Here is a 27,123-nt window from a genome sequence, read left to right on the forward strand (position 1 = left end):
CCCATCTTGTTTCATTTATTCTTCTCCTATCCCCCTACCCCCCCCATGTTGCTTCTCCATGTCCTCATATCAGGGAGATCATATGATAGTTGTCTTTCTCCGATTGACTTATTTCACTAAGCATGATACGCTCTAGTTCCATCCGCGTCGTCGCAAATGGCATGATTTCATTTCTTTTGATGGCTGCATAGTATTCTATTGTGTATATATACCACATCTTCTTTATCCATTCATCTGTTGATGGACATCTAGGTTCTTTCCATAGTTTGGCTATTGTAGACATTGCTGCTATAAACATTCGGGTACACGTGCCCCTTCGGATCACTACGTCTGTATCTTTAGGGTAAATACCCAGTAGTGCAATTGCTGGGTCATAGGGTAGTTCTATTTTCAACATTTTGAGGAACCTCCATGCTGTTTTCCAGAGTGGTTGCACCAGCTTGCATTCCCACCAACAGTGGAGGAGGGTTCCCCTTTCTCCGCATCCTCGCCAGCATCTGTCATTTCCTGACTTGTTCATTTTAGCCATTCTGACTGGTGTGAGGTGATATCTCATTGTGGTTTTGATTTGTATTTCCCTGATGCCGAGTGACGTGGAGCACTTTTTCATGTGTCTGTTGGCCATCTGGATGTCTTCTTTGCAGAAATGTCTGTTCATGTCCTCTGCCCATTTCTTGATTGGATTGTTTGTTCTTTGGGTGTTGAGTTTGCTAAGTTCCTTATAGATTTTGGATACTAGCCCTTTATCTGATATGTCGTTTGCAAATATCTTCTCCCATTCTGTCAGTTGTCTTTTGGTTTTGTTAACTGTTTCCTTTGCTGTGCAAAAGCTTTTGATTTTGATGAAATCCCAATAGTTCATTTTTGCCCTTGCATCCCTTGCCTTTGCCGTTGTTCCTAGGAAGATGTTGCTACGGCTGAGGTCGAAGAGGTTGCTGCCTGCATTCTCCTCAAGGATTTTGATGGATTCCTTTCTCACATTGAGGTCCTTCATCCATTTGGAGTCTATTTTCGTGTGTGGTGTAAGGAAGTGGTCCAATTTCATTTTTCTGCATGTGGCTGTCCAATTTTCCCAGCACCATTTATTGAAGAGGCTGTCTTTTTTCCATTGGACATTCTTTCCTGCTTTGTCGAAGATTAGTTGACCATAGAGTTGAGGGTCGATTTCTGGGCTCTCTATTCTGTTCCATTGATCTATGTGTCTATCTTCTTACACTGCCCATTCTCTATTCCCTTTGTGCTCGGCAGGCACTCAGCTGCCTAATCATGATTTTTTTGAGTGATTTCTGCTACCATATATTTTAATTATAGCAAAAACATTGAACATGAAATTTATCCTCTTAACACATTTTTAAGTGTACAATTAGGTATTATTAACTATAAGAATTATGTTGTACAGCAGATGTTAAACACATTCATTTTGCATAACTGAAAATTTTTTTGAAAATTTACCCTCATTGAATATTTAACTATTTCCCTCCCCCAACTCACTAGCAAGCACCATTCCTTTTTTTATTAATTATTTTTATTAACATATAATGTAGTATTTGCTCCAGGGGTACAGGTCTGTGAATCGTCAGGCTTACACACTTCACAGCACTGTCATTGTTATTAGTATTTCTTCTTTATTTTGTTATGAATATGCATGTGTATTAAATTCTTTGTTTTCTTGCCTTTTTAATCACTTTATCATATAACATAATCAGTATTAACTTTTCATCATAGTACTTAAATTACAGGTTATCAAGGAGAAGTAGGAACATCACTCAAGGACTTCGCATCCTCTTCTGGGGAGAGAATTAATAGTTTTTAATAATAGTACACAAAATAGATGCATCATGCTAGACAGAAGTGTGACTTTGTTATTGTCTTTATTAGGAGATTAAGTATTATTTAAGGAGAAGTGTATGAATGCCAAATTGATAATGAATCTATTGTGATAATGAATCTAGTGTGATGTAAATTTTATGTGTCAACTTGGATAGAATGCAATCCCCAACTGTTTGATCAAGCACCATTCCAAATGGTACTCTGTATTTATTTTTAGCTGTGATTAATATTTAAATCAACAAAATTTGAGTTGGCATTTACATTCTAGTGGAAGAAGACAATAAATAACAAACAACTAAATAAACTATTACACAGCTAATCATATTATTAAAAAGAGTAACAAGAGAAAAAAAATAAAATCTTATAAGGGGCCCCTATATGGCTATCCTTGGGTTTCTCAGCAGGAACCTTGTAGGCCAGGAAAGAGTGGGCTGATACGTTCCAAGTGCTGGGGGCGGGGGGAATCCTTGCCAACCAAGAATACACTGTCTGGCAAAAATCTTCAGAAGAGGAGAGAGATTCTCCCAAAACAACAAAAGCTGAGGGAATTCACCACTACTAGAACTGCCTTATAAGAAATGCTGAAGGGAGGGGTGCCTGGGTGTCTCAGTCATGGAAAATCATCAGTTCACACAGGAAGACAGCAAGAGAGAAAGAAAGAAACAAGGGAATGACAAAACAGCCAGAAACCACAAGATGACATTGTAAGTTCTGTCAATAATTACTCAGTGTAAATTGATTGAATTCTCTAATCAAACGGAATAGAGAGTTTGGATGGATAACAAATCAAGACCCAACTATATGCTCCTATAAGAGACCCACTTCAGCTTTAAAGATACACGTAGGCTAAAAGTGAAGGGATAGAAAAAATATTCCATGCAAGTAGAAAGCGGGGGTACCTGTCCTTATATCAGACAAAATGGACTCTAACCCACAAATGGTGATAAAAGCAAAGAAGGTCCTTATATAATGATAAAGTGGTCAATTCTCTAAAAAGATAAGACAATTGTAAATATATATGCGTCCAACAACAGAGCATCTAATATATTAAGCAAAATTCTAAGAGATCTGAAGGGAGAAATGGACAATAATACAATAATAGCAGGAGACTTCAGACAATGCTAGAGGACTTCAGACCCCCACTTTCAATAGCGGATAGATCATGCAGGCAGAAGATCAACAAAGAAATGTTCGAAACCAAATGGGTTAACAGATATGTAGAGATCATTCCATCCAATAACAATCGAATATACGTTCTTCTTAAGCACGCCCAGGACATTCTCCAGGATAGGTCATGTGATAGGTCATAAGTCATAGCAAATTTAAGAAGACTGAAATCATACCAAGTATTTTTTTCAACTACAATAATATGAAATTTGGTATCAGTAACAGGGTTATTCATAATAAGCTAGAAAATTCATAGTAATGTAGAAATTAAACAACATGCTCCTCAACAACTATTGAATTAAAGAAGAAATAAAAGTGGAAATCAAAAAATATCTTGAAAGAAGCAAACAAATGCAAATTGAAACACAACAAACCAAAACCTATGAGATGCAGCCAAAGTAGTTCTAAGAGGGAAATTTATAGATATAAATATTAACATTAAGGAAGATCTAGAATAAACTATTTTATATGTTAAGGAACAAGGAAAAGGAAAACAAGCTAAGCCCAATGTTTGCAACAGGAAGGAAGTAACAAAGAAATGAAATAGAGACCAGAAAAACAATAGAAAAAATTAATGAAACTAACAGTTGTTCTTTTTTTTTGAAAGTCAAACTTGACAAAACTTGATTCAAATTAAGAAAAACAGAAGATTCCAATAAAATCAGAGGAGACATTACAATGATACCACAGAAATGCAAAGGTTTGTAAGAGATTACTAGGAAGAGATTACATGCCAACAGATTGGATACCTAGAATAAATGGATTAATTTCTAGAAACATACACCCTACCAAGACTGAACTGTGGAAATAGGAAATCTGAATAGACCAATATATAAGGAGATTGAATCACTAACTGAAAACCAATAAAGAAAATACCAGAACCAGATGGTTTCACTGGTGAATTCTATATTAAAGAAGAATTAGTGCTATTCCTTCTCAAACTATTCCAAAAAATTTAAGAGGAGGAAACACTTTAAACCTCATTTTAGGGACGCCTGCGTGGCTCAGTTGGTTGGGCGGCTGCCTTCGGCTCAGGTCATGATCCCAGCGTCCTGGGATCGAGTCCCATATCGGGCTCCTTGCTCAGCAGGGAGCCTGCTTCTCCCTCTGCCTCTGCCTGCCTCTCTGCCTACTTGTGATCTCTCTCTGTCTCTCTCTCTGACAAATAAATAAAATCTTAAAAAAAAAAACAAAAAAAACCTCATTTTACCAGTCCAGCATTGCCATGATATCAAAGCCAGGCGAGAATACTGCAAGATGTGGATGCCTGGGTGGCTCAGTTGGTTAAGTGTCTGCCTTCAGCTTAGGTCATGATCACAGAGTTTTGGGATCAAGTCCTGCATCGGGGTCAGGGGGGAATGCTCAGTGGGGAATATGCTTCTCCCCCTGCCTGCCGCTCCCCCATCTTGTGTTCTCTCTCTCTCTCTCTCTCTCTTTCTCTGACTAATAAATAAAATTTTTTTTTAAATAATACTACAAGACATCTGAAACTAATGTAACACTGAACATTAATTATACTGGAATTAAGAAATAAAATTGAATGAATGAATGGATGAATGGATGGATGGATAAATGAAAAGGCACACTACAAGAAAAAACTACAGACCAATATCCTTAATAAATATAGATGTAAAATTTATCAATAAAATACTAGCAAAACGAATTCAAAAGCACATTATAAGGATCACACGCCAAGATCAAGCAGGGTTTATCCCTGGGATGCAAGGATGTTTCAACATAGGCAAATGAATAAATGTGGTGCACCACATTAATAGAATGAGGGATAAAAATCACGTGATCCTCTTAATACATAAAGAAAAAACATTTGACAAAATACAACATATATTCTTGATAAAAATTCTCTACAAATTAAGTATAAAGGAATATAATAAAGGCCATGTATGATAAGCCCACAGCTAACATCATACTCAATGGTGAAAGATTGAAAGTTTCTCTGCTAAGATCAGGAATTCTGTTAAGGGTTAACTCTTATCATTCCTATTCAATATAGGATGTCCTAGCCAGAGCAACCAGGCAAGAAAAAGAAATAAAATTGGAAAGGAAGGGGATACCTGGGTGGCTCAGTTGGTTAAGCAGCTGCCTTCGGCTCAGGTCATGATCCCAGTGTCCTGGGCTCCTTGCTCTGCAGGGAGCCTGCTTCTCCCTCTGCCACTCTGTCTGCCTGTGCATGCGCTCGCTCGCTCTCTCTCTCTCTGACAAATAAATAAATAATAATAAAAAATCTTTTAAAAAATGGGAAAGGAAGAAGTAAAATTGTCTTGATTGTAAAAAATAGGATTTTATATAAATAAATATATATGTTACTAAAATCCCCACCAAAAAATATGTCTTTCTCTGTCTGGCTTATTCCACTTTGCATAGTGTCCTCCAGTTTATTCATGTTGTCACAAATGGCAAGATTACCTTCTGTATTATAGCTGAATACTATTCCATTATATATATTTATATACATGACATTTTTTCATCCATTCATCTATTGGTGGACACGTGGGTTCTATGTCTTGACCATTGTGACTAATTCTGCAGTCAACACAGGAGTGCTGATCTCATTTTCTTCAGATACATACCCAGAAGTGGGATTGCTGAACCATATGGCAGTTCTATTTTTAACTGTTTGATGATCCTCCCCATAGTGTTTTCTCTAATGTTAAATCAACAGATTTGTGGTGATTGGTTATAGTAGCCTCAGGAAACTGATACAGGCCTCAAATCAGAGAAGCTAAACAAGATATTTTTATTTAAAAAAACGAAACAGTGAGGGTAACGAGGCTCTGAATTGGGCTGGTGAGAACAGAGAAACATCCATAGTGTATATGAGAAAGGTAGAAGGGTGACAAAAATTGGCTTAAAAAATGCTGTGACATTGATGGAGATGAGGAACTCTTTTAGAAGGAAGATGATTTATTCTCCCGGTTTAGAAGTGACATCAGACCAGAAGGTGCTCAGAAGTGCAGCCTAAGGGTACTAACTAAACACAGATGGGTCCTAATGTGTACTCTTTGCTTGAGTTCCACTCTTATTTTCCTAGTTCCCTTCTAGTTGTAGGATTATCCACCTGTGTCCGCCTTTAAACAATGACAGCCCTTCTGTTTGCTTTACCAGAATCAAGTTCTGAATTTAGGCCAAAATGTATTTTGGTCTGTTCCTTCCCACACAAAGTAGCTACTTGTTCCCAGGTCTCAGTGATAAGAGGCCTTTGTGATTCATTTTCCTCACTCACATCTCTGTTTTGGACGCCCGCTCCCCGTTTGTGAACCCTTTGAGAAAAGGACTGTGTCTTTGCATCACTTGATTCCTGGGTTTGGCAAAGTCCTTGGTATCTAGTAGAGGTTCAATGAGTGTCTTTTCTTTTGCCAAGTTTTTGATATAGTGTGTATCTTCCTCTGGTTTAGTTTTGTTTTATCACAGATTAACATCTGAAGGTCTTCTGTTAACATAATACATAGTAAGAGAATTTTTTTGTAAGGCCATAGAATTTTATATAAAAAATAGGAAGGAGAAACCATCATTACCATAAAATCTATAATCTAGCCTTTCCTACTCTACCAGAAATAAATAAATAAATAAATAAAGGCTTATGGGAATTATGTCCATAATTTTGTAAAAGAAAAAAAATGTTCTTAAGATATTGGAGTGGTCTGGCAACAGTATTGTACCAATGTCAATGCCCTGGGTTTGATTTTGTCCTGCAGTGACTATATGCCATCATTTGGGGAAGCTGGATGAAGGATCAGTAGCCCTCTATAGTTTGTTCAACTTCCTGTGAGTCTGTAATTACTTCACAACACAAAGTTAAGAAAGAAGAAATAGGAGAGCCAGTTAAATTTAAGGATTTGTGGCTCTTGAAATGAGAGTAATTTGGGCTGGAATCTGAAAAAAGAGGAGTTACCCAGGAAATAGTAAGAGCAGGGAGACAGGCCACGGGGAAGGAGGGAGAGATTTAAGGTGGAGGTAATAGCCTGTTCAAAGAGAGTTTGAAGTGCAGAAAGAAGGACATGTGGTTGGAGTGGGCTGGCCAAGGCAGAGAGTAGCATGAGGCACCCAGGGGACTAGGGGTAAGCACGGTTGCCTACTTTCCTCTGAGAGCCCTCCCTAACAAAGTGGAGTTGGGGAATGTTTGAATCTGAGGACCAGATCCTAAGCTAGGTTGACATGCCCCTCCTCAGACCCCAGCAGCATGCTGTAAGGAGAAGCCTAATGCACATGGGGAGGACACAAGACTTGACTCAGTAGAGCCTCCATCCCACAGCCAGCATGGAGGGCCAGATGTGAGTGGGGATCTCAGACATCCAGCCCAGTTGAGTCTTCAGATGCAGACCCAGCTGGCATCTGACTGCACCATCATGAGATGAGACCCACCTCGCTGAGCCCAGTCAATTCAGAGGACCACAAGGGGTGATTAAAAACCATTGTTTTGGTTCACCTGGGTGGCTTGGTCGATTAAGCATTCAACTTTTAGTCTCAGCTCAGGTCTTGATCTCAGGGTTGTGAGCTCAAGCCCTGCATCGGGCTCTACCCTGGGTGTGGAGCCTACTTTAAAAAAAAACAAAAAACAGAAAACCCCAAAAAACATCGTTTTAAACTAATTGGTAGCTAATAAGTAATAACTCTACCAGAGCCTATGAAGGATTTTCACTTACTTTAACTCTCTTGATCTTCAAAAGCATCCTCTAGGCGGCAGTGTCTTGGTGGGCACCTCATTCACTCATGGGTGTCAACACCTGGAGCAATACTTGGCCCATTGAAAGTCCTCAATAAAAGTATAGGTTAAATGCAAAAAAAAAAAAGTGTTGATCTTTAAAAAGATTAAACAAAAGATTTTCAGGGAATACCTTCTACACTTGTAGTCCTTTGTTCCAGTTGGAACGGCTAACACCAAGGTTAAAGACCTCTGCCCTTGGAGCCTGAAGAAATCAGAATAGCAAAGAGAAAAGCAGGAATGTCCAAAAGGCAAAGGTACATGATGAAATATTTTTACCTGGACTCTTTCAAAAGAGCCAGTTTGGGTCATAAGAAAAAGTGACCTTGGAGCCGAAAACTAATATTTTCGCTTTCTCCACTGGGCAGCTACACAGAAATGTTTTCTCTCTTATTGATCGTCGTCTAGTATATGGAGAAGCACCTAGTCTCTCCAGTCAGAAAAACCTGGGTTTCTCTTTCCGCTGTCAGTTTGTATGGTACTTAGGCAAGTTACTTCCTTTTCTTTAAGCCTTTATTTCCTCATTGGCAATTAAGGTATTTCAACAGCTCCTTGTTGGGTTATTTGGGCATAAACTATTACAATAAAGGATTTAGGACAATACCTAATATCTAGAAATTTCTCAATAAACAGAAAAATAATGTTGGCTGCCTTTACTTCATATTTTTAATGCCCTTCAAGGCTACAAGTTCTCTTGTGTGAAAAGGAAGTTGTGTTTTATATTTATTCCTTTGACAATTACCTGAAGTGCCTTCTGGACTGGATGCTGGGAGCACATAGTGTAGGAGACAAAAAATTAGGTCAGTAATCTGTAATAAGATTAGTAAAAAGAGAAGGGGCCCACAATTAGGAGACAAGAAATTAGGTTAGTAATCTGTATTGGTGCCATGAGGCAAGACTTCTTGGAAGATCAAGTGGAGAGCCATTGTTTCTCCTGGGAGTGGTTTGAGTGATAAAAAAAACTTCCTGGAGAACCCCAGTAGGTACCTGTCAGGTGGACAGTAGGGAGAGGGTATGGACACAGAGAACAGTGGAGAACAGCCCGGAAGCCTGGAATGGGAAGTGAGTTCGAGTGGTCAATTTCCTGTGTTGTGTGCTGGGAGGAGCAAGTGACTCATCCCACCATCCCTGTGGTGGGATGAGTCTGGGAAGTAAGGTAGGAACCAGGCCCAAAAGGCCTGCTGTGCTGGAATAGATGGATTTGTATTCTTGCTGTGGTCTATTTGAAATAGTGAGAGTATTGAGATACGCCTTATTTTAGAGAGTCCACATTCCGACACAGTGAGCTTTCATCAAATGAACCAATCTTAACCTTTTGACTTCCATTGTAAAGGTAAAAATATATATCTTACAACTTCCATAAGTGAGGGAGGAAAAGAACACACTTTAAAAACCTACCCTGGGGCACCTGGGTGGCTCAGTGTGTTAATTCCTCTGCCTTCAGCTTGGGTCAGGGTCCCAGGGTCCTGGAATCAAGCCGCACACTGGGCACTCTGCTCAGCAGGGAGCCTGATTCCCTTTCTCTCTCTCTGCCTGCCTCTCTGCCTACTTGTGATCTCTGTTAAATAAATAGGTAAAATCTTTTTAAAAATTTTTTAAAAACCCAAAAACCTACCCCACATCTCCCAAGAACGTGGCCAATGTGCAAGAGAGCAGCTGTGTCCGTAGCATTTCATTCCCCAGCATGGGGGAGGCACAACTCCTAGCATATGAGGCAGGAAATCACACTATTTTATCTGAGGAGGAGGGGAAAGGGCACGGTAAGGGAAGGAGTCAAAAGGAGTCAAAAGAGTCAAAAGGACTCTTTTTAGTCAAAAGAGAAAGCTAAAACAATATTATCAAGGTCAGGACTTTAATATTTTATTTCTATAATCAAACCAGTTTTCAGCTGAGGCTTCCCTATTCAATCAGAATTGGAAAGTGACAAATTCTTTCATTTCCAAAAAAGTTCATTGTCCTTCTTCAATTCTCTTAGGCAAAACATGTCTATCAGTGTGGGCATTGACCCCACGACTCCCACCCTTTAGAGTTTAAATAGATGACTCACCTGGGATTTATCGGTGGATTTTCTACATCACGTTGGGAAAGTGCCAGCCCCAGCCAAGTTAGGGATCAGACTGTCTGAATCATTTGTGAAATCACAGACATATATCATGGCTATAATAATCTACCTCCATAAACCAAAAAATGGTATAAAAGTCTTTGGGATCTGACATATTCCAAGTCTGGAACATACAGATAAACCCTGGAGAAAAGTTATCAGGTTAAAGGGAGAAACTACTTGAGGGTTTCCTCTGTGAGAACAAATACTGAAAAGGATGGTTAAGAATGTTGGATGATGCGGTGTTTCACAGCACTTAGCATACATGAAAATCTTTTGCATATACTTTAATTCTGAAAACAAGTTTTTGAATAGCTAAATTTTCTGTTATGGGTTATTATTAGCTATTAACAGATGAAATTAAATTTCAAATACCTTTCAAAGTCTCAAAATTTGCATTTCCACCAGAAGAGTTACTTTAGACAACAATTTTATCTATCAGCATTGCATATCAAGGCCAACGTCATAAGTGAGCTATGCAAATTCTCTGCACCAAAACTCCCATATATTTTGTACATTTCTTTATTTTAGATTTCACTCTGTATTTTAATCACTTGCTGCTTCTTCACTCTGTTTTTGGTTATTTTTGCAACCTGAGGGCTGGGTCTCTATCTTCTTGTCTTTATGTCTTCGCTGGGCTTAATGCCATGTCTTGACACAGTCCATGACCACTTTAGAAGTGTTGCATGAACCACGATCGTCAGAGTCAGGAAATGGCAGAATTCAAATATCTTTATCCAGTTTCCAGAGACTTCCACCTTAAGACATGTGCCAAATAGCTTCCCTTTGCTCTTCCCTGTTTACTCTCCACCTTCTCTCCACACTGCTCTCTGCCCTGGGAGATCCACTTCTGTGGGTTCAGCTGAAGGGGAGCCTGGGAGCAGCTGGAGGGGCCGACTGCCCTCCTCAAAGCAGTTTTCCTTGTCTGACACTTATTATGGGTTCTGGCAACTGCTATTTCCCTATCATGCCAGCCTAGGGAAGGCACTGGTTCCCGCATTTTTGTGGCCCCAATGTCTCCCGTATCCGTTATGATATAACTCCTACACCCTACGTTCTGCCCATATCTTTGTTACTAGTTCCTTCATTAAATCCTCCTTGAATATCCTAATTTGAGCATACCATTCTTCTCCTGCTGAGACTTGGACCGATAAAGGACAGTTTGTATTATTGCAAAAAGGACCTACCGTTCTTTTTTTTTTTTTTTAAGATTTTATTTATTTATTTGACGGACAGAGTTCACAATTAGGCAGAGAGAGAGAGAGGAAGAAGCAGTCTCCCCGCTGAGCAGAGAGCCTGATGCGGGGCTCCATCCCAGGACTCTGGGATCACCACCCAAGCCAAAGGCAGAGGCTTAACCCTCTGAGCCACTCAGGCGCCCCAAGACCTACCATTCTTGACCAGTATAACGATTGCTTTCTAAAAACCATCTTGGTAACCTCTGTAAGTCTAAATCCCTCCTTCATTTTTAGTATGTAAAACCTCACAGTGTATAAAACCTCTCCTGAACCCCACTGCATCCTTACCTGCCTCTCAGCTCAGCTAAATGGAGTTCACACCTTCTTTCTTCCAGAGCTCCGCTTTTCACCCCCAGCTGGTCTTACATGGCTGCCCTGCTCTTGGAACTCTGAGAATACTTTTCTTAGAAGTAGCTTTACATGTATGGCTAAAGAGAGCATGGATATTATGTTTTCAGTGGGTATTGGGGGAGGCGGTGGGGGAGGAAACACAGGTAAACAAAGCTGAATGATTTGTTTACTACTGAACTTCTCAGCCTTCCCTGTGCCTTGTGACCCTCTGAGAGAGGCGTGTGCTAAGCAGCATTTCTCAAATTCATTTGAACAATGGAAACTTGTTATCTAGGGGCCTTTGTTACCTACTTAGTACTTGCTGGCAATCCTCAGTTCACAGTTTGGAAAACTTGGCTCTAGGGGGATACTTCTAACTCTCTCCCTCTCTCCCTCCATAAATATGTATTGAATAAATGAACAAATATTGACAAAATTGGTCAAAGCTCTAAAAGAAAGAAATGAAAGACAGGGTTCTGCAACCCTTCCCTTTTTTTTCCCCCAAAGATTTTATTTATTTAATTGAGAAAGAGAGTGAGGGGGAGGGGATAGGGTCACAGTGGGGAGCCCTATGGGTCTTACCCAAGGAGGGGGTGAGGGGCTGGCTGGACCCTAAGACTTGATCCCGGGACTCAGGGATTGATCTCAGGACCCTGGGATAATGATCGGAGCCAAAGGCAGACCCTTAACCGACTGAGCCACCCAGGCGCCCTGACAGCCCCTTCTTTTTAAACCCATGGTATCTACTGTGTCAGGATCTTCTAAATAGGTGTGAGCTGGCAGGTGGCCAGCACTTCCTGCATGATCTAGTTTGAGGTACTGATTGATGGTACCTGGCTATTGATCCAGAGGTCATCTTCAAGACTTTAAGCGTCCATTAATTACAGATGCAGTTTTCCTCTGGGCTTTCTGCCTTGATCTTGAACTAGCAAAGGGTGGGAAAAGGGGTGGACAAGAAGGAGTAGGATTTATCAGGTACTTGCAACGTGCCAGCTACTATAAATGGGTTATCTCCTTTCCTGGAGGAGCGCACAGTCTAGAAAGCTCACAGGAAGGAAAAAATGTAAAAATAAGTATAACGAATGCAGTCTAACATAACATAAAACATAGCATAAGGCTGTATGAATGAAGAGCTCGTACCCTGGTTTCTTTAACATGGCCTCATTATTCTGCCATGTCAGCATCCATAATTATTGGCATTTGACTCCCTATTTTATTGTGGCATAAGCTTGAGGCCAGACTGAGATAGTGTCCACCTACTCTAATGTCTTATGTAGAAAAATGTGCAGATTTTTGTAAGTGACATGGCGGACTGGATGTTACTATGAGGTTGGAGGAAGGACATGAGCAGATAAGTTCGAGAAATCTTTTTAGTGAATACTTCACATCCCTTCCTCTATCAATGAACAAATACAAATACTGGCTAATTTGAGTTTAGGATTTTCTTTCTTTGCCTGTGCATTTTATTAAAGAAAACAGATTTAGAAAATCAGGTAGCATGTTCAAGGAAGATGGAGAAGATGTATTTTTTCCTATTCCTCCTGCTGAGTCCAACTAGAAACACTGAACTTTGTATGCAAAACAAACATAAGAAGACTCTGAAAAAGGCAAACCAGATAAGGACATTTGAGACCAAAGAATGACATGGTAGTGAATTTCCCACTTTCCTTTTTTTTTTTTTTTTTTTTGCTTTGTTTCATTCTTGCCCCGTATGTCCCAGGCTTGGAGCAGAAGAATGTGAAACGCCAGTGTGCACAGACAAGAAGGAGCCCCAGCAAAAGCCGGTTCTCTTCAGCCGAAAGACCAGGAAAGGGGCAACCTAGTAAGACAGAAAATGTTTAGATAGTAGCTACAGTACTCTAGCCAAACAACATAGGAAAAAACTTGTGATATCACTCAGAGCCACACCTAAAAAAGCTAAGTGGCAAGCCTCAGCTTCCACAATTGCTAGGCTCCAAGAAGGCACCCCAACCTTACTGTCTGCCTCCAGCCAGGTCAGGGAAGACTAAATAGGAAGCTGACTTTTCATCCTCACCTGATAGAAGTGAAGCACTCTCTTCCCTTTCCCTCCTGGGTGGTGTCAGAAGGGGTCCAGGAAAGGTTAGGACTTTCACCACCGCAAAGTGCTCCCAAGGCCACCTCGCCATCCTCCTCACTCCCACCCTCTCCTGTACGCCCCCACTCACCCTCCATGGTGCCAACGGAGACCATCTGGAGAACTCTAACAATGCACTTCTCCTCTCCCCAGCCAGGAAGTTAGCAGAGGAGGCCTAGTAGGAAGCCAGGATTCCACCAGTGCCCAGCCATCACAAGGAACCTCCCTCCCACCTCATGTGTGAATGGAGCCCAAGCAGAGAGCCTGGACTTCTCTCCCCACTTACAGGAATGAGGGAGGAATGATACCCCCTTTCTCCTGAAATAATGTCTAAAAGTCAAGGAAAGCAGAAGGCTTAAGTAAAATCTAGAATTTCATAATATCATACCTCCAATATCAATGTTTCGGTTGAGTCACACTCAACAGACCATAAACTGGGAAGATCTCAAACTGAACATGGTAAATTATTGTACCTTCTATTCCATGTTGCTGTGAACTTAAGCTGCTTTAAAAAGAAAGACAAAAAAGAAAACTAAATATAAAGAAAAATATTGTGGACAGCAAGGGAAAAATGACACATCATTTTAGGGAAAAATGATCTGAATCATACTGGATCTCTCATAAGAAACTATTTTTCAAATGCTGAAAGAAAATCACCCTCAACCCAGAATCCCATATTCAGTGAAATTATCCCTTAGGAATGAAGGAAAATGAAGACATTTTAATTGAAGGAAACCTAAGGAAATAGCCTACCTAGCCCAACTACCCTAAAAGAAGAGCTAAAAGAAGTCCTCTAAACAGAAGATAAATGATAAAAGGGAGCTTGAAATATTGGGAAGAAAGAATGTGGTAAGCAAAAATATTGCTAATATAATAACCTGTCTGTCTCCTATTGTGTTTTCTAAATGTTTTTGCTGGTTAAAGAAAGAAATGTACTAAAAAATTATCACACAGCCTGGTATTGTTTTAAATGTAAGTAGAGGAAATATATAAGACCAACAGGTTATCAATAGGAAAGAGTAAATGACTGTAATGGAAATGACATTTCTACATTTCACTCGGGCAAATACAATGCAGCAACAGTAGACCGTGGTAAGTTATTCATATGTGCTGTATGATACTCAGAACCACACAAAATGGGAGTTTAAAAAATGTAACCCACAGGGGGCGCCTGGGTGGCTCAGTGGGTTGAGCCGCTGCCTTCGGCTCAGGTCGTGATCTCAGGGTCCTGGGATCGAGTACCGCATCGGGCTCTCTGCTCAGCGGCGAGCCTGCTTCCCTCTCTCTCTCTCTGCCTGCCTCTCTGTCTACTTGTGATCTCTCTCTGTCAAATAAATAAATAAATAAAATATTTAAAAAAATGTAACCCACAATCTCTTCCAGAAAATAGAAGTGGAGGGAATGCTTCCAATTCATGTTATGAATTCATGTTATGAAGCTAGTATTGCCTTGATACTAAAACCAAAGACAGACAGATGGAAGGAAGGGAAGGAGGGAGAAAGGAAAAGTATATACCAATATTCCTTATGAATTTTGACACCAAAATACAATGTGTTACTACTGGGGAGGTAGAGGAGATCTCTCTGTGTTATTCTTACAATTGCTTATGGCCTCTAAGTATCTCAAAATAAAAAGTTTTAAAAACCAGAGCAAAGGAGTGAGTGAATACCATTTAGATTCCATCTGATATTATTAGTAGAGTTCCAAAATTGATTTACACATAACGGCAAGTTCATTTTGCTTCGATAGGATTTCTGAACATTTTACAATACCCTTTCAATGGTTGAAGAAGCCTTAGGATGCCACCGTTTTAAGGCTAGGAAAGAGTATAGTGAGTAAGTGAAAACTAATATCAAATGCAAACTTGATGTTACTGTTCCTTTTCATTATATTATTTATGGACACTTCAATATTAGCAAATATCTGAATCTGTAGCAAAGTAAAGTGCAATCTTTTGAAAAGGTACGGTTTTGTAATAACCTTAGGAGTAAGTCAACATAAAAGACCTAAAGCATAGTAACCCTCTTTCATGCTTATTCATTTCATCTCTAACCTTGACACCCTGCAGCCATTCCTGTCCACCTAATCATTCCCTTAACCCTCACAGAGCACAAGAATTCCATTAGGCAATGTGACCTTGGAACTCTCAATATGTGCCGTTACTCTCTATGCTGACAGAAATGATATGACACTGTGATTCATAGCAAACTCTTCCCAACTGCTTCTTGAAGGTTCATCATGGTACTTCTGTAAGTCCTCCCTGGTTTGAGAGGGTGTAAAGAAGAATTCACTGGGAAAGAAAGAGCTGAATTGGAACCAATCCCATCTTCTTCATCCCATGAATACCTTCCAGTGGGAGCCAAATAAGTTAGGAGAATTTTACAATGAAAAAAAGAAGACTGAGAACAAAAGCAAAAATTTTTTTAGGAGAAAGCTGGGTCAGAAATGGAGAGGGATTTTTGTTTTGTTTTTCAAGCAATGAAAAGATTTTGAAAAAAGAATTTTGGAGAAAAGTGCTAGATGTAGCATAGTTTGTAGAAAGTAAAGGCAAGGGCAATCAGTCTATGAACTCTGAGAAGATGGAAAAGTTAGCAGAGGTTGAAAAGTCCTGGTGGTAGACAGTTTGGGAAAAGTGCTGTTAAGTATGACCACGTGCAAATACAGTAGTTGAAGATAGTATCTAACCATCTTCAGAGATGAAAGGTCAGGGTTGTTTACCACAAATACAGTATAGTGAGGGAAAGACCAAAAGGCATATTATGGTCAAGCTCAAGGTCAACTGGAGAAGGAGCTGAGTCCATCATGGTCTCTTCAGAGAAAACTGCTGTACATTAATTTGTATTTAAATATAAAATAAAAATATTATATTATTGTATTATATAAATATTACATATTATCATATTACATATATATGTTAACATGTTAGTAGATGGCATTTGTTCTTCCTTTTGTTTCCTACAGGAAACTCTTTTTTTATAATTTTTTATGCTATAGCTTAAAATATTGATCTATTCAATACACATTTTTTAAAAAGATTTTTATTTATTTGACAGACAGAGATCATAAGTAGGCAGAGAGAGAGGGAGAGAGAGAGGAGGAAGCAGGGCCCCTGCCAAGCAGAGAGCCCGATGCGGGGTTCAATCCCAGGACCCCAGGATCATGACCTGAGCCGAAGGCAGAGGCTTTAACACACTGAGCCACACAGGAGCCCCTAATACACATTTAATAAAGCCTTCTAGTGCTGTGGAGACTAGAACTATAGGTAGGCATAGCCTCTGAGTGACAGTCGTCTTCCCCAGGGATACTGAACAGGGCAGCTAGAGTCACATGGCCAGGGTTGGAGTCCTAATGCCACTGTGTCTGAGCCACGTGGAAATTCACCTACTCTTCAGCAACCCCAGTTTATAACCTTTAAATCAAGAATAGCTTCTCCCTTGTTGACCTTAAACATGATTCTTGTTTTGATAATTGAATAAGATAATATATGTGTGTGATGGACTCTGTTCTCTACAAGGCACTATATAATTCTGCATGATTTGTGTACTGGTTTATTCTCAGTCCATGGAAGGGCAGGAGCCATGCCTGTTTTCTTTATATCCTCAAACCCCAGCACAGAGTCTGGCACATTTTAAGTGTGGGCAGCAAATGTTGGCTAGCTCAGTGAATCATCTTTAGGGGCATGCGTCTTACATACTACTGAGGTGACAATAAATAACAAGGTAAATAGAAATAAAATTCTAACATTACTCAAAAAAAAAAAACAAGGTAAATAAATCTGTGAGTTGCATAATATACTAAAAGTGATAAATGCTGTGGGAATAAGAATCAAAATACAGTGATGGGAACTGAGAGTCCCAAAGATATAGAATACAGTTTTTAAAGGGGACATCCACTGTTGGTCTCACTGAAAATGTGGTGATTGGGAAGAGACTTGGAGAAGGTGAGGGTTTTAGTCATGTGAATATGTGGGAGAAGAAAATTGGGGCAGAGGAAATAACTAGTTCCTTAGTTGGTGGAACTCTGCCTCTCTTGTTTGAGGAACATGGAAGAAGCCAGTGTGGCTGGGGTGGAGGGAGGTGGGGAGAGGAACAGAAACTGAGGTCAGAGAGACCACAGAGAGGTTGAGCCTTTGCAGGCATGGCTCTGAGTGCATTGGAGGCCACTGGGGAATTGGGAGAAGAAGAGCAACATGATCTGACTTATTTCAAAAGAATCAGTGGAGCTGTTGCTTTGAGAATGGACAAACGCAGAAAAGGGGGCAACAACAGCACCAGAGAGATTGTTAAGGAGCTATTGTATAGTGGCTCCTGGGCAGTACAGTCAGTTAAGCAGCTGTCTTTGGCTCTGGTCATGATCTTGGGGTCCTGGGATAGAGTCCTGCATGAAGCTCCCTGCTGAGTGGGGAGTCTGCTTTTTCCTCTCCCTTTGCCCTTCCCCCCACTTGTGCGCATCCTCTCCCTCTTTGTCTCTCTCTGTCTCAAATGAATGAATAAAGTCGTGAAAGAAGGAAAGAAAGAAACCATTGTAGTAATTCAGGTGAGAGATGATAGTGTCTGTACCATGGTGGTAGAACTGGAGAAAGAGAAGTGATGAGATTATGGAAATATTTTGAAGGTAGAGCCCATAGGATTTCCTGACACACTGAGTATGGATTGTGGAAGACAGATGAGTATGCAAAATGACTCCAAGGTTTTTGCTGAGCAGCTGGGAGACTGGAGCTTCCAACTGAGAAGGAGAGTGTTAGAGGGGATAGTTTGGAGAAAAGATCAGAGTCAAAGTTGGGCACAGTAGACATCCCAATGGAGATGTCAAAGATATAGTCATATATATGAGTCAGGAATCCAGAAAGAAGGTCTAGGCTAGACCTCTAGGCTAGAAATAATAATTTAGAAATTGTTGGATATAGGTGATATTTAAAACCGTGAAACTGGCTGAAATTACAGAGGGAGTGAGAACAGACAGAGAAGTTGAAGGAGGGAGACTTGGAGCACTCCAGTGGTAGTATAAAAGTTGAAAGAAGAAAGGTAGTATAAAAGTGAAAAGTATAAAAGTTGAGGAAGACAGGGGCGCCTGGGTGGCTCAGTTAGTTGAGTGGCCAGCTCTTGGTTTCAGCTCAAGTCATAATCTCAGGATTGTGAGATCAAGCCTCCCCCCACTCCCGCCCCCACCTCGTGCTCTGCACTCAGTGGGGAGTTTGCCCCAGACTCTCTTCCCTCTCCCTTCAGCTTGCTCACGTGCTCTCTCTCTTTCACTCTCTCAAATAAATAAACAGAATCTTTAAAAAAAAAAAAGAGGAAGACAAAATAGACTGAGAAAGAGTGACCAGTAAAGCATTACAAAATCCAAGAAATGTGTGGTGTCCTGGAATCCAAGTGAAGAAAACGTGTTATGGAAAAGAGAATGATGAACTTGTCAATTGCTTAAATTTGTGAAATAAGATAAAGACAAAGAATTGACCTTTGGTTTTAGCAATATAGAGTTTATCACTGCTCCTTAAAAGAGCAATTTTAGTGGTGCAAAAGAGTCAAATTTCTTAGAAGAGTGGGTTTAAGGGAAAACAGGGGCAGGAAATGAAGACAGTGATAGAAACAATACTTTTAAAATGTCTAGCTGCACAGAGAGGGAGATAAACCATAAGAGACTCTTAATCATAGGAAATAAACTGAGGGTTGCTGGAGGAGGGAGTGGAGGAATGGGGTAATTGGGTGCTGGACATTAGGGAGGGCACGTGATGTAATGAGCACTGGGTATCATATAAGATTGATGAATCACTGACCTCTACCTCTGAAACTAATAATACACTATATGTTAATTAATTGAATGTATATTTTAAAGAAATCTAGTTGCAGAGAGAAAGAGAGAAATGTGATGGTAATTGGCAGGAGAAGTAGGGTCAAGAGAGAGAGAGAGAGAGAGAGAGTGTGTGTGTGTGTGTGTATTTTTTTTTAAGATGGAAAAAATAACAGCATTTTATGTACCAACAAGAAGAATCCAGCTAGGATGGGAAAGTTGATGCACAGGAGGAAAATCATTCTTCGGAGGATGGGATCTATAGTATAAAACTACAACCATCAGACCTGGTGGCAAGTAGGGGCATGGACTTTGTTTCATGGTGGGACCATCCAGATGGTTTTGTGCTTTTTCTTCAGCCATGTTCTTCAGCACAGTGTAGCCTTGCAGTAGTTGTATCATTTAAATTAGAGTCATGGTTTTACCAAGTGAGAGCGATACAAAGAGAGGACAAGAGAGTTGCAGATGTTTACAAGATGGGTTATGAAGGAAGAGAGTACATCAAGGAAGTCAGGAACAGTTAAAAGGTGGTGTGATCAGTGGATTGGAGGATGCATGTGTTTAACCATCTGGTACATTTGACACATCTTCACCACTCCCACTTCCCTGCCCTTAAAACGGTGGCTAAGAACACTGTCTGGGGCGCCTGGGTGGCTCAGTTGGTTGAGCAACTGCCTTTGGCTCTGGTCATGATCCCGGACTTCCAGGATCAAGTCCCGCATTGGGCTCTCAGCTCCTTGGGAAGTCTGCTTCTCCCTCTGACCTTCTCCTCTCTCATGCTCTCTCTCATTCATTCTCTCTCAAATAAATAAATAAAATCTTAAAAAAAAAAAAAGAACACTCTCTGGATTAGAGTTCTGGCTGTCAGTTATAAGATCTCAATTCTGTTCCACTTTGATTTTGTTTAGCCCTGCCCAAAACACATTGCCTCAGTTGCTGTGGTTTCATTGCAAAGGTCTTGATATCCAGTAAGGTGAATCCCAAATCATTTTTCAACATAAAGGCAAAATACATTTTCAGGGAAAAAAGAAGTGAGAAAATTCACCACTAATTAAAGGAAATACAAGAGTGTTCTTCATGTAGAAGGAAAATGACCCAAGATAGGGTCATGTAGGCAGATGTAGGCAGATCGGAGATGTAGGCAGAAATAAAGAGCAAGAAAAGGACAAAAACAAATTGACTCTATAAAGCAGTAACATTCTCGTTAAGAGCCATAGATAGAGAAAATCAAAGTACATGACAAGGATGGTGTTCAAGTCAGAGGTAGATGAATGAAGTTTAAGGGTCCTAAGCTATTTGCATTGTTGTAAAAGAAAAGGTAGCAATAGTTGAAGATAACTGTCATAATCTTCAGAAAGTGGTTAACTATTGAAGAGATAAGAGAATACATACTTAATAAGCTAAGAGAAAGGAAGCCAAAATAATAAAAATATTCAATAAATCCAAAAGAAGGTAAAAATTAAGATCAAAGAAGAAAGACAAAATGAATGGAACAAATGGAAAAGTAAGATAACAGAGTGGTGGTAAGACAACTCTCTAAAAGTGAGAACAAAGGAGAAGTATTTCAAAATCCTACCCGAAGGAGAAAGTTAAGATTTCTTATAGCCCAAGTATCATCAAGAAATCCAGCTTACCACAGTGGCTTAAATCTGGGCTTTGAATGAGTGACTAACTGGATGGACATGCAAGTAGGGTTGTTTCATTGTTATCAAATAAATATTAAAGGAGCCCTTTGAATTGGCCTTAACACAGGCAAACACAGAAACACAGTCATGTCGGCATGGCTCCTCTCTCCACGAACACCCACTTGTTCTAGATTCTCACTTCCGTTCTTAGACACAGAAAACCCATGACAGCACTTTTTCAGGGACCACTTTGTGAGTTGACTCAGACAGACAGGCAAGCACATCTCCTAACTGAGAGCCTTTGTTTGCTTATTTTTTTTGTTTTAGTTCAACAGATTGCTAACTGCTTCCTATATCTGCCGTTTTACTCCCCCAAGATTCCTGGCGTAGAAACCAAAGAGGCTATCATCCCTATAGTGTACCGACTTTTATAATGTCCTCCAGCTACCATCCAACCTTCATTCAAACTAAACAATTCCAATGGCTTTCATCCCTCTGGGGACGAAATCCTGGCCTTAAAATAGGGATATGACTACCTGTTAAGACTCTTGAAGAGTGGGACTTCTGGTTGACCCGAAAAAAGAATCCTCATGGTGATGGTAGACTGGATGAAGAAGAAAAACTATTTTGAGGAAAAAGTACTAAAGTACATTCATTTCTGTCACCTAATTCGAGAATACTCCGTAGTTTCAGTCAGCTCCTAGAATGTTCTTCCAGGCACAGGCGGCCAAGCTCCAGATTAACAGGCAGAGCAGGATGGAGAGGAGTGACCTGTATAAGAGTGAGCATCAGAGCAGCTGCCTCCTCCTTCTTCCTCATCAGCCTCTTCTGATCTTTTAGCCATAATATTTATTAGGTGCTTCCTATGTACTGGACACTTTTGTGTCTAATCCTAATAACACTCCTATCTTATGGATTCAGCCACTGAATTGACAAAATAAACTGCCCAGATTAAATAAACTGTCCACAATAGCCAAACTATGGAAAGAACCTAGATGTCCATCAAGAGATGAATGGATAAAGAAGATGTAGTGTATATATACAATGGAATACTATGTAGCCATCAAAAGGAATGAAATCTTGCCATTTGCGAAGACGTGGATGGAACTAGAGGGTATTACGCTTAGCGAAGTAAGTCAATATGATCTCCCTGATATGAGGAAGTGGAGAAGAACGTGGGGGGGGGGTAGGAAAAGAATAAATGAAACAGGATGGGATGGAGAGGGAGACAAACCATAAGAGACTCTTAATCTCACAAAACAAACTGAGGGTTGCTGGGGGGAGGGGGGGGAGGGAGAGGGGGGTGGGGTTATGGACATTGGGGAGGGTATGTGCTATGGTGAGTGCTGTGAAGTGTGTAAACCTGGCGATTCACAGACCTGTACCCCTGGGGCTAATAATACATTATATGAAAAAAAAATTTTTTTAAAAATAAACTGTCCAAGGCCAGACAGCTGGTAAATGCAGAGGTGAGGTTCATAGTGGGTCTACCCAAAAACATGAGTTCCTGTGATACCTTGCTCTGCTTTAAGGTTCTCTGGGAACCCAACAAAGTCATGGAATGACTTTCATACTAATAAGGCACCATGGAAGGAAGGTAATGTTGCTACCTGATCAGGAGGAAGGAAGGGCATATTTGTTGAGTATATACTATGTATTAAGCATACTACTAGGTATTTTCCTTCCTGATTCATTTATTCCTTGCAGTAACCCAGAACGGGAGTTGTGATCCTCATGCTGTTTAGGAGGAGACTGAGGCCCAGAGAAGTGAGTAAAGTGTCCACGGTCTCATAGCTTACAAGATGTGAAGCTCTGGGTTTGAATCCCACTGGCTTCAAAGCCTTCATAATGTTTTGCTTTCTGTTTTAGACCCTTTCTTTTCAGAGACGTGTCCAGAAGTTAATCAGAAGGGACGGGAAGGTCATACAGGGGACTCAAGCAGGTGCTAGGGGCAGAGACCATGTAGTATAGGGAGAAGTCTGAGATCAGAGTAGGGAGGCAGGGGAGGGCACTGGAGACTGGATTCTCCACCCGCTGATGCAGCCTCGGGCAGGACTCAGCCTCGCCGGCGTCCATTTATTCTTGTAGAAAAAAGAAAAAAGGAAAAGAAAAAAAGCGGGTTTTAATTAGGTGATCTCTACCAGCCTTTCCGGCCCTAAAGTTCTCTGTCTCTAAGTACTAAGAGGGCACCAACAGCGTTTCTCTTCTCCCAGGATCTGTTGGTTCTGGGTCGTCCCCGGAGATGGTGGGCTCCGGGCCCCCAGCACCAGACCTGCGGACGCGTTAAGTGGGAGGCGGGTCTGGGGCGCCCTCCTCGGCCGCCCTATGATTGTTGAGGGTCCGGAAACAGCACTCCACCCCGCACGGGTGTGAAAAGAAAACTGAGCCCGAGAGAGAGTGACAGTCACTTCTGGGGGCTCGGGTGACCTGCCCGGCGAGGCTCTCCCGGCACCGAGAACCGGGAACACCAGGCTGGCGGTTCGCCCGGGCGGGCGGCGGCGAGGGCGACCGCGGAGGGAGCCCGGCGGGTGGCGGGGCTGCCCCGGAGGCCGACGCTCGGGCCCGGGCGGCCTCCGGAGGCGTCGCTGGGGCGCGGCGCGCCTAGGGGGCGGGGGCGAAGCTGCCGCGAGCAAAGTCCAAGTCCCGCGGCCGCAGCGCCCCGCGCGCCCGGCGGCTCGGACAGAGAGCGCGAGGTCCGAGGTGAGTCAGGCCCCGCGCTCCGGGCCGCGGCGGGAAACTCCGGGGCTGCCGCCCGCTACACCCGGACAGCGGGGCCTCCGCCCGGCGCCCCTCCGGCGCGCAACCGCGTGGCCGGCTCGCACCCCTCGGTGGCGGGCTGTGGGGAAGCTGGTTGTACCCTCGAGCTGGGCCGGGGGCGCCGGGAGCTGAGGCTGTTGGTTTCTCCCCAGGTCGAGATGGATCTTGAGGCGGGAAGGAACGGAAGCGCCCCACGCCCCGGGAGAGCGGAGGGCGACTTTGAACTGGGCCCCAGCAGGTACCTCCCCAGCGGCCGCCGCTTTCCTTACACGCGCATCAGCAGGGCCCCATTCGGCTTCGGAAAGGGGAGCAATCTGTGGATGCCTTTGTGTCGGGGGCTTCTCTGCAAGGGTCCTGTCCTGACTTTCCTCAAGGAGTGCCACGGAGGCTCCTTTCGGAACAGGCTTAGGAAGAAGAGGCCGCCTTTAAAAGTGCCGCTTCCCCACCTGGTGCGAGGTGACTCGATGAATATCGGTGCTGGGTAACATTCCCTGCATTATATCACTCAGAATCTTTACAGATAACTTTCATAAACATCATCCGAGTTTGCTTGCCCTAGAGCATCAGACACCGGCAGTGGATGGTCGCGCTTCTCGAACAGGCAGGAGAGCGACCGCAACAAAAACCCTCCTCCCTCTGTTAATTCCTCTTCCACCAGGGTTATCCCCTCCCCCCACCCCTCTCTCAACACGTCGAAGGTTCGAGGTTCTCCCTCCCGGGCAGTGAGATGGGGAGGGGGACTGTGGGCAGCCTCATTCTTCCGTAACCTGCGCTTCCAAAATCAGTGTTTGTTCGGAGGCAAGGGGGCAAGTCTCTGCCCTTCATTTGCTTGCTGGTTCTCTGAGGCTGACTGGCTCTCTGGGGTCCCCGTTAAGTGCACTTCGCAGGCCTTACTTACTAGGGGCAGAAATGACCAGTCAGTGGTGTGCTGTCTTTGTTTCCTTTTTCAGTGGAGGAATCGTGAATCATTTTCGCCTTCAGCCTTAAATAGCTTCTGAGGCGGTTATGGTCTCTGAGTTCATGCCAGGCCACCCAGAATTGACCTGTGTCATCAAGTAATCACCCAGAGGGACAAATTTATCAGGTTGGGTAGTGTGTCCTCAAGCTGCAAGGGGCCTAATTAGCCAACTGAAAGTATGCCTACCTGATGTTTAAAGAATCATTTTAGTCTGTTAACTTCTTCCTACAGTGATATTGCTCTATTCCTTCTAACTACCATGGTATTCATTCATAGAAATTTAGTTTGCCAAAGAGAATTAGAAAACAGATGGATGGTATTATTTCTACCAAGGGAAAAAAAAATGTGGTTTTCATCAGCTGGCAATATAGGCTGGGATTGACTATGAATCTATAAATAGCTGGCATTTTTATGAAGGCTATTTATGGACTGCACTGGCTGAACATTTGATGAGTGCACAAAGGAGCTGTCCCTGCAAAAGATGCAGTAATCCTCCAGAACTCAAGGGAGTTCTCAGAAGTGAAGTTCACAGCCTTGTATTGGAAACACAAGAAAACAATTCAGAAGAGAAATACAGAAAGTTAATAGTAAGTTAAGACTGTAAGATTAGGAAAGTACATGTTGATACTAATTTTTATTAAAAAAAAATCAAATCAAAGCTTCTTCATTCCAAGGAAGTCAAGCTCCTTCCAGTTATTTAGGGCAAATGGCAAGTCATATGCTAGTTCCAATCATCCTGCTATATTGCCTATGGCACCTTCTTTTGAACAGATTTAGTGGCAGATGTCTGTCTGATTTTAACAAGTGTTCTAAATAATTTGGGATCAAGTTTTATGAGCAAAATTTATCACCTACCTAAATTAAATAATTAAATTAAGCTAAATGAAAGCATTTAAATTTTAAAAATCTCTATCCTCATGGAGTTTACATTATTGTTGGGATAACAGACATAAAGAATACTTGTGCAAAATAAGTAACCTAAAGCAATTAGAAGGTAATGAATGCTATGGAAAATGTTAATCAAGGCTAGGGAATTGGGGAGTGCAAGGAGGAAGTAATTTGCAATTTTAAATAGGGTGGTTAAGATAGGTCTTATTGGGAAGGCAGTATTTGAGGAAAGACCGGAAAAGACATGAGAGGAGGGTGGTGTGTGGTTGTCTGAGGGGACAGCATTCCTGGGAGAGGTATGTGACAATATAAAGATCCTGCTGTGAGAACGTGTTTGGTGTGTTCAGAAAACAACAGCAGAGACGCCAGTGTGGCTTGAAGCAAAGTAAACAGGAATAGGAGTAAGAAGTCTGGTGAGAGGATGCTTTGGTGGCTCAGATGGTTAAGTGACTGCCTTTGGCTTAGGTCATGATCTCAGCGTCCTGGGATGGGGTCCCACATTGGGCTCCTGGCTTAGTGGGGAGTTTGCTTCTCCCTCTTCCTCTGCCTCTCCCCCTGCTCATGCTCTCTCTCTCTGTATCTCTCTGCCTCAAATGAATAAATAAAATCTTTTTAAAAAAGAAATGTGATCCGAGAGGTGATAAAGACATCATGTAGGGGCCAAAAACCCAATGTAAGAATTTTGGCTTTTACTCTGAGAAAAATGTGAGCTGTTGTAGGCTTTTTGAGCATAAAAGTAGCATGATATGACTTGAGCTTGGGAATGATTATTTGCATGATGTGTTGAGGGCAGACTGAAGTTGGCACAACTGAAAGTTGAGAAACTAGGCAGGAGTTCTCCTGGGTTATTGGGATAGCAGTAAAAGTAATGAGTAGTGGTTGAATTCTAGCTGTATTGCGAATGTAGAGCCAACAGGATTTCCTGATACCGCTCCCTCTAGTCCTTCAGAAGAGTAGACTTTGCTCTATTTTTAGATCAATACATATTTTTTTAGCAACAGAAGAATTTAATTATTTGGCAGATACTAATCTATGTATTTTCTTTCCACGAATGAGCTCTACAAGGCAGGTGACCCTTTCTCATTCATCCAGATATCCGTTTAGTACCTTGGACAGTTACCTTTGCACTTGGTGATTGCCTTGCAATTTGTTAAATTGGTTAATTTGGACACTTTGTGGATATCAGTGTTTTATATTTGAAAAAAATAGATGTGACAACTACTCAGGTTTATATTCAGTGACTGTGAAGCATTTGGTAACAGTTTTAAATTCAAACAATTATATATATATTTTTACAGCAACCAAGACAAGAAAACAAAGAAGAGAATGAACCTGATTGGACCATTAACTTTGGTAAGCCATGAAATATTATATATGAGTAATTCTTGTTTCCATTCAAATTTAGTGCCTTGAATCAACAGATGTGGAGTCAGTACTTTACGATTGCACTAGGCTGGTCATCAACAGACCACATTCTCAAGGTTGTTGATAAAAAAGGTAGGGATAGGCTAGCTATGAAACAGAGCAGAGCTCTGTTTTCAGGAAAACACATCTCTGCATTTGTTTCACACACACACCCCCCCAAATTTTGCTTAAAATAAGCTTGCATATAAACAAAGTGATT

General features: G+C 41.5%; 1 protein-coding gene across 9 annotated transcripts in view; it reads left to right on the forward strand.

Annotated features, from left to right (window-relative positions):
* LOC123951466 (phosphatidylcholine translocator ABCB4) overlaps positions 1 to 27,123 on the forward strand; it is a 199,187-nt gene that overhangs the window by 110,617 nt on the left and 61,447 nt on the right. For 2 of the 9 annotated variants that reach the window (XM_046020210.1, XM_046020214.1), the window contains exons 1-3: positions 23,321 to 23,596; positions 23,806 to 23,891; positions 26,798 to 26,852. The exons of 3 other annotated variants lie outside the window; for them this stretch is intronic. In XM_046020210.1, the coding sequence (XP_045876166.1) occupies positions 23,812 to 23,891; positions 26,798 to 26,852 (135 nt within the window). In that variant the 5' untranslated portion in view covers positions 23,321 to 23,596; positions 23,806 to 23,811. Of the gene's footprint in view, positions 1 to 23,146; positions 23,597 to 23,805; positions 23,892 to 26,797; positions 26,853 to 27,123 lie in introns of those variants that run through there. 4 more of the 9 variants (XM_046020223.1, XM_046020224.1, XM_046020220.1 and 1 more) reach the window with 4 other exon arrangements.

This window comes from Meles meles, chromosome 10 (genome assembly GCF_922984935.1).
Source record: "Meles meles chromosome 10, mMelMel3.1 paternal haplotype, whole genome shotgun sequence".
NCBI lineage: Eukaryota > Metazoa > Chordata > Mammalia > Carnivora > Mustelidae > Meles > Meles meles.